Source organism: Aphelocoma coerulescens, chromosome 7 (assembly GCF_041296385.1).
Source record: "Aphelocoma coerulescens isolate FSJ_1873_10779 chromosome 7, UR_Acoe_1.0, whole genome shotgun sequence".
In the NCBI taxonomy this organism is placed as follows: Eukaryota; Metazoa; Chordata; class Aves; order Passeriformes; family Corvidae; genus Aphelocoma; species Aphelocoma coerulescens.
In genome coordinates, this window is record NC_091021.1 from 29,647,704 (window position 1) to 29,659,230 (window position 11,527).

The 11,527-nt window shown below is 39.9% G+C and overlaps 1 protein-coding gene across 16 annotated transcripts in view; it reads right to left on the bottom strand.

Moving 5' to 3' along the window:
- MYLK (myosin light chain kinase) overlaps window positions 1-11,527 on the bottom strand; it is a 197,772-nt gene that overhangs the window by 60,551 nt on the left and 125,694 nt on the right. For all 16 annotated transcript variants that reach the window (XM_069021101.1, XM_069021100.1, XM_069021099.1 and 13 more), the window contains one exon: window positions 1,907-2,023. In XM_069021101.1, coding sequence (XP_068877202.1) covers window positions 1,907-2,023 — 117 coding nt within the window. The remainder of the gene's footprint in view (window positions 1-1,906; window positions 2,024-11,527) is intronic.

Below are 11,527 nucleotides of genomic sequence, written 5' to 3' on the forward strand. Positions count from 1 at the left end.
TCAGAGAAGGAGGCTGTGTGAGAGGTCAGACACTCAGGTTCTACAGATCTGCCAAGTGAAGTCAAACATTCCTCCATTCTTATTTTGAGTCCATGGTGTCAAAAGAAATGAAATTATTATGATTACTTAGTCTAAAAATCAGCATCTGGGATCCTGAAAGTAGACTGAAAAAGAGGGAAATTTGAACTGTCATTTTATATCACAGTTCTAATTTAAAAATAACAGTCACCCCTTCTGCCAGTCTCAGACATGGGATATCAAATGGCGTCTTTCCTAAATAGCTGGAGTTTTCTATGGTGCCATTCCTCAAAAACCTCTTCTCAGTAGCATGCCAGTGGAGAATGAAAAAGGCAGATGAGGCAGCCAGTACTGGGGTAAGGAATGTGGTCATTCTGGTGCCCAACATGATGTGAGCAGTGAGCTCCTAATGCCGTGGGTGCCACCACCACAGAAAGCCAGACTGCTGAGGTAATGTCATTCACATCATCAGGCAAGGAGCTGACAGCCTCCCATGATCAAGATTTTGCAAGCCAAACTCTACCTGCAGCCTCCTAGAGCATGCATGGTCCAGTGGGAAACTTGAAGTGGGGAAGTATGCTAAGGGAATCTTCAGGAAGAAAAGCAACTACTCGAAGGAGATCAGAAGACAGAGGAAAAACATATAAGTGGCTGAGACATTTAAAAGTTGCTAGGGCAGCTCTAGAGAACTACTGTATGCTAAGCTTTTGATAATCTGATCCTTCAACACTGGATCTGTGGTGGTTAAGGTGTTTCAGGTACTAGATTTTGCTTAAAGCCTCTTCTTTGAACTTCAGCACTGACAAAATTTATTACTTTAAATTACAGAACCATAAAAAATAGCTTATCAAATATCTAAGACAGATTATGCTGTGACTGTTAATATCACAGAAGGTGCCATTAGAGGTGCCAGTACATTTAATTGTAAGTTTATGTGTAATTAATTCCTTTTCCAGTTACAGGAAGACTGTCCTTTAGTGAGGAGTTACAGGATCACGTTCTTACCTTGTCATACAGCATTAGGAAAAAAAGTATAGTTTTCTTTTCTAGACCTCCTGCCACAAGTACCACATCTGCAACACAGCTGTGAAGGTTCAGTACCCAAGCTCCATGTTACTAGGCTTGTTGTCTAATTTTGTGTTCATTTGATTATAATGGCAAGTCTCAGAGTATTCAAAAATAAGTTCACCAGAAGGTGAGTTGATAAGAAGGACATTTGGTTACTTAAAGCCCCTTAAATAATTTAAACTCCATGGCAGCTTTATAATTCTGTGTCTCGCTGAGCCTCACCTTGGCCTCACCCAAGGCCAAGACTATCTGACGAGTACAGTGTCATCAGCATGACCGTGTCTGAAAACAAGTACTTTAGTCATTAAATATCCATGTTCTAAGACTATGGAACACAAGGGTGGTTCAGCTGCTAATTTGTTTATTTTTACTCACTTACACTAGAAAACCAAATGACCAAACAACTGTGAATGCAAAGAACTGGGGAGTTGTAGAGTGAGAAATGTGCCACATGCAGTCCTGAGGCAGACTGACACCCAGGCTCACACAGGGAGTTTTTATGGGCTCTCAAAGGATGCACACAGCTCAGAAACAAATCTTACAAGTTCAGCTTACTGCTCGAGAAACCTTGTAGAAATACAGCAGGAGAACACAGATTTTTCCACAAAGCAACCAGAGCCCTTGGTACGGTACTGTCTCTCTGCTCATGCTCCTTTATGAGAGACATTGAATTATCTATCAACCAAGTGCAGAAGGGAAAGGGGAAGAGTTCTTTTTCTTTTTGTGTATGTAACTAGTTCCCAAACGTTGTTCTTGGGAAATACGTTGGAAAGGAGGAAGTTCTAAGGAAGGGTGTTCTTGTACCCATGACAGTACTTACCTTCTACCACCACTTTGCAAGCACATTCAGCTTTCCCTGCTGGGTTCTCAGCTATGCACTTGTACTCGCCCCCATTTTCAGGCATGGCCTTCTCAATGGTCAGTGAGCAGAGTGTCCCTGTACAAAAGAGGGAGAGATCAAATGCATGTTATGCTGTAGTTCACAAAAACTTTAGTGCTAGTAAGGAGCAGAAGGCATCACATGAGCCAGTCCTTCAGTGATCTTCACTGCTAGAAAATGCTGTCCTTAAAAATTCAATCTTATTGGAACCTTATTAATGCTAAATAAATAAAAAATTGAACCTTATTGCTTTTCCCTAGGATACTTCAAGTTGTCCCTGCAGCCCTGAACTGGTTCATGGATAAAGGTAGAGAAGACCCACAGCAGCATCTCTGCTGCTCTTTGTCTTACAGCAGAGATGAGAAGTCCTCACTCAGGTGACTTTCTTCCAAAAGTGCTCATAGTGTAGGAGTGCAAATAAGAGGGTTACTGCCAAATGCCCATCTGCAATATTTTGATTCAGCCTTGTCTCTAGCACTCCCATGAGCGTTCACATGTATGAGACCAGAACTTCAGCTTAGTGCCTAAGTTTACAAATGACACCGAACAACATTTTCTTTTTGCTTGAATTTCCTAATGAATAACTGCCTGGTATTGTAAAACATCCATTAGAAAGTCCATCATAATAGTCGCAATCAAATTTGTCACTGCAACAAATCCATTTCTTTCCAAACAAAATCCCAAAATTTGACTTAATTGGGTTTGCAGAAACAGGATGCGACATAAGCTCGTTATTTACGAAGGGAAGCTTGGTATGACCCAAGGGAAATACATTTCCTCTTAAAAATTAAAACTCTGTGAACAAAAACAGAAGTTGTTCCCAGTAGATGGGGGATGAGGAAGAAGAACTTTGTCCCTTACATTCACTTGCATCGCCTGGAACAAAGAAGTACTTTCCAGGGTGAGCCCCAGTTAAAATGCTCCACACTTTCCCCTTCCAAATATCCCTCATTAAGTGAGGGTGAAGTGTGGGCTTGCTTTCTTTCTCCTTCCTCATTGGAAAGCTGGGTCTGTCCCTTGAACACAGCCTCAGGCATTGTGCATTTCTGCCCACTGCTGTTGGCCTGTCCAGAACACCTCCATTCTCCACTTACCTCCGCTGCAGTAAAACCTTCCCCCTTCCTCCATTTACCTTTCCCACAGTCGTTCCTAATTAATGGCAAGATTGAATAGATGGGTTTTTTCAGATATTTACCCTGTTTCCTGAGATGTAAGGAAATCTCCCAGCACCTTTCTATAGTAACTGGAAGCTGCCTTCTGCCTTCCAGAGTGCTCAACCCCAGGCTCCCCATCAAATGTATCCCCTGTGATGCGGGAGATGGCACAGGCACAGGTGATACTGGTCCATGAAAAGGACCTTGAAAAGAACTCCCCTCCATCTGAAGAACTTTGGGAATGTACTGGGAGACAAGCTCCATTCGGACATGGCAATTATGCTCTTGGCATTCAGATTTTTCTCTCATTTTAAACCTGGATGTCATTATTCAAGACAAATCTTCTAAAAAACATTCAAATGGTTTCCAACAAATTTGGTTTGCCAGAAACACACAACGGTTAGAAGAAAATTATGTTTTCCCCTCTTTATCATCCTCCACAAAATCAAGAAGCTCTAAATAATGACTATTTTCCCCTGAGAAATGATGTGAAAACTATCTCAGAAGAGGAGCACTGACCCCTCACTCACATGGGCTGTGCACAGCCAGCCAAAGGGTGAAAAGAAAATCCACATGCCCTCCCTGAAGCAATGCTTTTCCATGAGTCAGGCTGAAGCCAAAAATGTCACGAGCTGCAGTTCCATTCCAAATGGAGGAGAGACAGTAGAAAAGTATTCTTGCAGGCATCTAGCAAATATAAATTCACATGTCTCTGCTGTTTAAAGAGACATTTGGAGAGCAAGCCAAAGATAACTTCCAGTCTAAGAATTTGTATAAATCTATGTAACATGATTAGAAAATATTGCACATTGAAACTGAAAGATACTGCTGAAAAAAACAGAAACTATGGAACTAAGACACACACATATGAAGGAGACCTCTGGCCACCTTACTGGAGGAAAGGAGCCTGGCCTGTAAGAATAAATGAATTGTTAAGGAACTGGAACAGTGCAGAATTTACTTTAGCTTCTACAGGAGTTTTCTACCTGCTCAAAAGCCCTTCCTCAGCTCATTGAAGACTAATGTGACACAGGGTCAACGCTCATTTATTGAAGTTATTTTGTGAGGAAGGTGAAGGAAATCTGTTCTTTTTCCTCGTAACTCCCACCTCCCTGTGGAAATAATCTGCATCCTATTTTCCTCCACTTCCTTTTTCTCCCCAGGAACTACACTGGAACAGCATATGCAAAGTACATGGGGATTGTTGGGCTTCTTGCTACCACCAAATACAATGGCAGTAGCCCTCCAGTCACTGGAGGAGTGAAGGGAAAATGAGATAATTTGGGTCACGTTCCTTTATATAGCCAGTAGTATTTGTGAAACTGTGGGCTACTAGGACTAGATATGAAATTGGCCAATGGATCAGAAAGTATTGGCCAGGTTGGATCAGGAGTATAGGGGGAGGCTGAGGGAGCATGGCTCTAGAAACCTCATTTTCATAGAAAAAAACCCAAATCACCGAAATCCAGCCTTGATGAGATTTCATAAGGACTGGAAGCTTCTCAATCAGGCCTGTGTTCTGTGATCTAGAGCTACAGTCAATTCCCGAGGCTACAAGGCCAAAAGTCTTTCAATGAAGTATTTGGTATTTCCTCTGCAAACCCCTTCATGACCTGAAACAAGCTTATTTTCTCAGAACTGCTGGAAAGCCCAGACTGGTTATTCCAGTTGGGTATTCTGAAATCCTGGCACTTCACAAATCCCAGTCAACTAAAAATACTTGCTATCTATTTTGTCCCCTCAACCCTCTCCTTTTTTAGGAACCAGGCCATGGATGATCCTTAAACATTGTCCCAAAGTGCAGGATTGGAATCAACATGAATACTGGAATCTACCACTTAGACATTGGGACTGGTGCAGCTCTAGAAAAGACCTTAGCAGCCACAGAAGCTGATAGTTTACTGGAGACTTTGGGTTAGATACACAAAGCCTTTCCCTTGAATTTTGAGCTATTAAAGGGTTCTCTGACTTACTCAAAAATAGTGCAAGACAGTTTAAAATATCTCTAGGCTTCTGCATTCTTTCCATGAAACTCCACAGAAAGTCAACCTCAGATATAAAACAAATACACAAACCAACAAAAAACAGCTCCTTATTCTCATTCCCCACACTGGCATCTAGCTGGCCAACCTCCTGACTCCTGTCCATGATGCAGACTCAAGTTTATGGCATTCTCAGTTGTATCCCATGGTATAAAAAAGTACTGTAGAGTATTTAGGCAATATTTATAAACACTCATCTGTGAGAAATTTTGCCTAGGAGACAAAATAATTTTTTAAGGAACTCATTGGCATATAGTGTTAATTTTCTAATAAATCTTAAATTGTCTGGGAAAGTTTAAATAAGTGCTAGTGTCACAGTTATGTTTAAAAACGAGAAGCGGGTTGACCTTGAAAATATTGACTACAATGACAACAAAAAAACAAGTGAAAAAACCACATGAATTTCAGAGAAGAAAAAAATGTCAAATGTAATTACTGCTAACTGATAGTTTTAAGGAAAACTATGTAAAAAACCTACTTCCATGATTCATGATATTAGACATTTAACTGGCAAATGCATCTGTGCAAAGGTAATTTTCTTAATCTTTACTGAAATATTTGTGACATCTCACATTATTCTGCTGTTATTAATGCTACATTACTATATTGATGACATTGATTTAGGAGGACTGAGAACTGCTATAATAAAGATCTCCTAAAGAAGCTGACAAGAGGAAATCATCACTCAGTCTGTTTCTAGTGGATTTCCTCTGTGATCAGACTAGGACCCAAGCTATTAAATATTTTAATCTATGATGTGGAAGCACTCATAAATTAACTTTTATAAATTTCCAGATGCTAGAAAGAATCTTGCAAAGGAAAAAGTCAGAAAGAGAGGAAAGAGGACAGTCCTCATAAACAATTCATTTACTTGTTGAGTCCCATTCAGTCAAAGAAAATGGGGCTTGAGATAGCGAAAAGACAAGCAATGATGGCAGCAAGGGATGCTGAATACTCAGAAGGTTTAAAGGTTGAACAGAGAAATGGCAAACATGAGCTCCAACACTGTGAGGTAGAAAGAGGACCAATAACCTCCAGTAAGGGTAGCAACAGGAAGGTGACCTCCATCTCACTGATGCTGATACCCACACATGATTCTGCTGCTGTTTTATAACAGGGTAATAAACCAACAAACAGCAACTGGAGAGGAGGTATTGAAAAGAAAACCAAATCAAAAGAAACCCAAGCCTCCAAGGGCTGGATGAAGCACATCATGCAGAAAAAGTTAGTAAGAGCTTGACTTGTCAAATTTCAAAAAAAAAGAGAACGATATCTCAGTTACAAGAGTCAAAGCCATTCTATCCAGTTAGAAATAAGGCATTGTTTTGTTTCTTGATTTAGTAACAAAACTCTTACTAGAAGAGTTAGACATTGCAATAAATTACCAGTGGTTATAGCAGATGTCTCTCTTTTGCTGTATTTAAATTCACACTACATGCATTTTCTGGAAGAAGATAGATTCAGACATAAATGAAAGAAGGAAATGTGGCCTGTGAAAAACATGGTGTTGTGTCAGAAATGATGCTCAGATGATCTCCTTAGACTTAGACGTTCTGAAGAAGCTTTTGTAAGGTGCAAAATCCATCTACTTTCAGCAGTACATAAAGTCATGTTAATTACACACCAAATTCTTGCTCAAAGTTAATTAGAAAGAAAACAAAAAAGTCACGGCAGATCCTAGTTAGACTGGCAGACACAGACTTGCACAACTCATAGGAAGATTTAGGAGTTAAGTCACAGGAAAGTTGTTAAGGCATTATTGCTAATAAGATTTCCAAATCTTTATGCTGCCAAGAAACTTGGGAAGAAAAAAATGCTGGCTTAGACAAAGCAATACAAACTCAGGGCATTTTCTAAACGACACCATCACTGCTACCTGAGACTGTATTAGACAGTTCCTCTTCCATCTATACAGTCACATAGTAATAAAGCTATGCAAACATAGCAGATCAAGCTGACTTTAAAAATTACAAGTTTGCCAGTTTTGACTTGTATTCACTGTATACCTCAGCTGACCAGTTTACTAAGGATGCTGGCTTGCAAAGCCCTTTCACTACCATCTTATGGAACAACTTTTGGAACCATGCAAGAACTTTCTCCATGGATTTTCTGTCCAAGAGTGAGTCACACAGCAGGACAGTAGCACGGGGCCCTGCTGGGCCAGTGCTATACAAGTGTAAAACAAAATGGGTCCTGCTCTAAAGAGATCACCGTGTGAGGAAAATTGTTCTACTCAGTCCTTATATGTCTAACTTCACTGCAGTGTCTGCTAGAGCCTTCTTAAAAACTTTTTTCCAAACAAAAAGCCCCCCATAACTTCAAACAAAGAAGTCTCTCATATTAAAGTACCTCTTAACCATGCATCATCTACCCCATACCATATAAATGCATAATGCTCTAATTTATGAGTACCCTCTTTTTATTGTTAGTAACAATTTATTTTGATCTTTCATGGGCAAAAAGCACATTGCTATCTATCTCAGGAATGTAGATAATTGCACTCTGACAAGTTTAAAAGATGAAAAATATAAAATCAAACCATTAATAAAATTGTACCATGTCAGAAAAACAGTGCAAGAGCTCACTTTATAATAAAAATGATACATTAAGCAAAAAATCATGCCAATCAACCAACAGAGTACTATTTGGGGAGCTGTTAAAAGGAATGGAAGAACAAGTGTACTGATGTTCATGATTTCAAAGGCAAAATAGTTGAAATGAAAATGGAAGGAATGTGACATGATATTAGCTATTGTTGTGATTGTGACATAGAGGATAATGCTGCCCAGATTCTGACTTCCAACTAAATTTAACCCTGGAATAATGGAATACATTGCAAGCCCCAGATGAACTACCAGAACACAGCACAAGTACTGCATAAATATGCCTGCAGATGAAGGTCTTTTTTGGAGCAGGGTTTAGCTTGTCTTTTGGCAAAGGCCTTACTAGTCAGAGACTATTCTGATGCTGGTGTTTGTATGCAGGCTTCTCCAATGGTACAGAAGCATGGATAACACTCTCCCTTCTCCTGCACTCCAATGGCTAAACTGCCTTGGGTGGCCAATTTAGTGTCAGTCAGGCTCTGCATGCACAGAGGAGACCTGTGAACAGCATTGTTTCTAACAGCCTCACTATCAACTAGGATAAATATGCCAAGGAAAGTTATTTTCAGTGAGTGACAAAGGGACATAGTTTTACATAGTTTGCCTGTCCTGTCAACTTGTTACACACATAAGTTTGACCTTCCTGGCCAAATATGCCACTGTTTAATCACATGTTCCTGAAGCTGGATTTTATGTATTTATCTTCACAATTTATTTGGCACCAGGAGATGAGCAATCTGCTGTCTCTTTTTGCCTTTTTTTTTTTTTTTTTCCTGTCTTTTGGGAATGACAGAGAGGAATAATTCAATTTCCAAACCACAAATACATGGCATTCTGGAGGTTCATGCATTACTTACACTGACAAGTTTGTGGGACAGTATGCCATACTAAGATGGGCTAGTAGTGTGGCTAAGAAGCAGATGGACATGCATTACACTAAATAGAGAATTTTCCAGTATCCAACTCATTAAGAACACATAAGTTATTGTGAAATACTTCTGGAGAATCTGAAAACCCCCCTCACGTGGTCACCACCAAACATCACAGCAGCACAAAAGCAGTCGGTGAAATAGCTAAGAACAGATCTAGTCTATCCTCTTCCATAGTGGATTTTGTTGCTGAACACAAGAGGAGCAAGATCATACCAAAGAAATAAAAAATGGCTTTGCAAGACCTAAACCCACTAAGGTTAGCTAGGTCTGTTTGCTCTGAATTCCTCTTCTTCCCCACAGACTCAACCTTCTTTCAGCTGAGGGTGACACTAGAGCATTATCTCCATGGCCCATTAAATGCTGCTCCAAGCTTTGCCAAAGGCATTGCTGCTGAAGGAATGACACCTGTGGGAGTGACAAAGTTGGATTTTCAGTGTTTGGGGCAAAGGATGGACACTGGGACTTTGGCTTTGGCCTGCTGTGTACTGCATCCAGTGTTACTGTTGCTCTCTGTGTTTAAAGCTGCACCAAACACTATCTATGAGACTAATCCATACAGTTTCCCTATTGAACAGTATTTCCTGATACTGAATGAATTTGCAGCTTCTCAGTTCTAGTCTGTTACTCCAGTTGTTCTTTCTCCTCCCTTGGCTCCCTCAGGTATGTATGTGGTCCTAATTAGGGAAAAAGTGAAAATTGAATCTCTATGAAATCTGGAACTTACTTAGAGTATCATGCATACCTAGTTAATTACTTAACAGTTGGCATGAAAGCATCCTACAGTGAGAGAGCAGCAACACATTCTTCTCCGAGTGCCAAAGCTAGCAGGTACTGTCAGGAAAAAACCCCAAACAGACCATCATGCAATGCACCCTCTCAGTGTACTAGAGGGTATGTAATAAGGTTTAAAAAAAAATAGTTCTAATCCTCATTCCTTGTCTTTCCATTAAAGGAAAAAACTTACATCCCTGTGTAATAATTCTTTCTAAGATCCTCTGCAAATATGTGCCAAAGAAAGCCTGACTTTGAAGTACTGATAACACTGACTGCTAAGCACGATGCAAGTGTAAAAGTGCAGGTACAAGTGGAACACAAGGACAGTGTCTGCACCCCCTGCAAGAAGCTGTCCTGGAACAGTAGATTCCTTATGCAGTGCTGACCTTTGATCCTGACCTCAGTGGACAGCACTGCTAGTGTGTGACACCCTGGACCGTCACCCAGCCCAGACAAACTGGTTGGGAAAAGTCTCATTCCCTGCTCAGGCAGGTGGCAGGGCATTTCTGGACATCAGGCTCACTTCACCATAAACAGCTACAGCAGATTTGCAGCTCCACAGTACCATTTTATAGAGTGAATATGATTTGGGGGATTATAACAATTATAACAATTACTCAGATTATTTCAGTCAAGAAAACAGCTTTCTGCAGCACCACAACATCAAAGCTTCGGGACTTTAGGAGGCTTTTCTGCAGCACCATAACACCAAAACTCAGAAGCTTTGGTACAGAGATGCTGTCTATCTGATGTAATTTGACAGGAGTCATGGAACTTGGGGATGTATAATTTCTTTTTCACTCTGAGCTACTCCAAGAAAAGCCTTGAAATCTTGCTTCCAGCATAAGGCTAGCTAAACTGACTGATTCTGTCAGTCCTTTTCATATGAATGGCATTTCCACCAGCCAATGTTTCCTCATGTACATGACACTTATTCTATGCAGTTCCCCTGGGTGAAAATCAACATGTACTCACAAAATAAAAACATTTTGCTACTTCAGACACAGACCAGACACAATGCACCTGCTACCATCTCCCTTTTTCCATCTACTTATTTTAGTATCTCCTTAATGCATTACTTGAGTACCCCAACCCTTTCTGAAGACAATACTGTTTCTGACTGCATCTACTTCAGGAGAATGCTTGTGCTACTCTGCTTGGTACACTGCACAAGGATTCACTGGTTGTGCTGAACTATTCTGCATATTAATTTGGTTCTCATTTGGTAACACTAAAAATAGCCTGGATTAAATGAAGGAAGATTCAAAAGTAAGAGTGCAGACCCCTGTGTCAAGCTGTAATTAGTACTGTGAACATGAACTTTTTTGCTACAATACACTAGAGGATACCATTCTTAGACGATTCCCTCAGTGTTTTATGGAGCACATATGAAGTAAAGAAGTTTTTTTGTGCTATCAATTGTCCTTCCTTCCTATTTTTGTGCCAAGGAAAATGTATTTTGTCTAGATACAACATTAATGGAAAAAAAATACAGTCTAGTAGGGTTTGATCATCCAAAATCTGAAAAATAAAGGAATCACTCAGTTTGAAAACAATAAGTATTTCCTCTAGTGACTTCCACCAAATTCTACACAGTTTTGAAGTTAGTTAAAAGTCACCAAGACAGTGGAGTTCAAATATTTCAGTGCTTGTAACGGCAATAGAAGCATCTGTGGTGGGGCATTAAATACACTGGAAATCTGTTCTCAACTCTGACCTTAACTTGTATTTGTAGTAATTTCTTTCTATGACACAACCCCTCTTTGCTTCTGTGTTTCCTATTGCAATAAAAAGCCTGAAATACTAAACATACAGAAGAATTAAATTAGAGTTTGTAAACCAGAAATAATATTATTATGTTTTCAATGTTCTAAATCCTTAAAGTTCAGTTTAAATAAGCAGCATGTACCAGCTCCTTAAACAGCGTTAGCAATGTAAACAGCAGTTAAAAATGCAAGAAGTTCAACTTTATAAAATTTACATCTGCAGGCTGTTAAAGGGGAATCTGCAAGAAATGTCAAACAATATTGTGCCTTGTGTACTCCACTGAAATAAC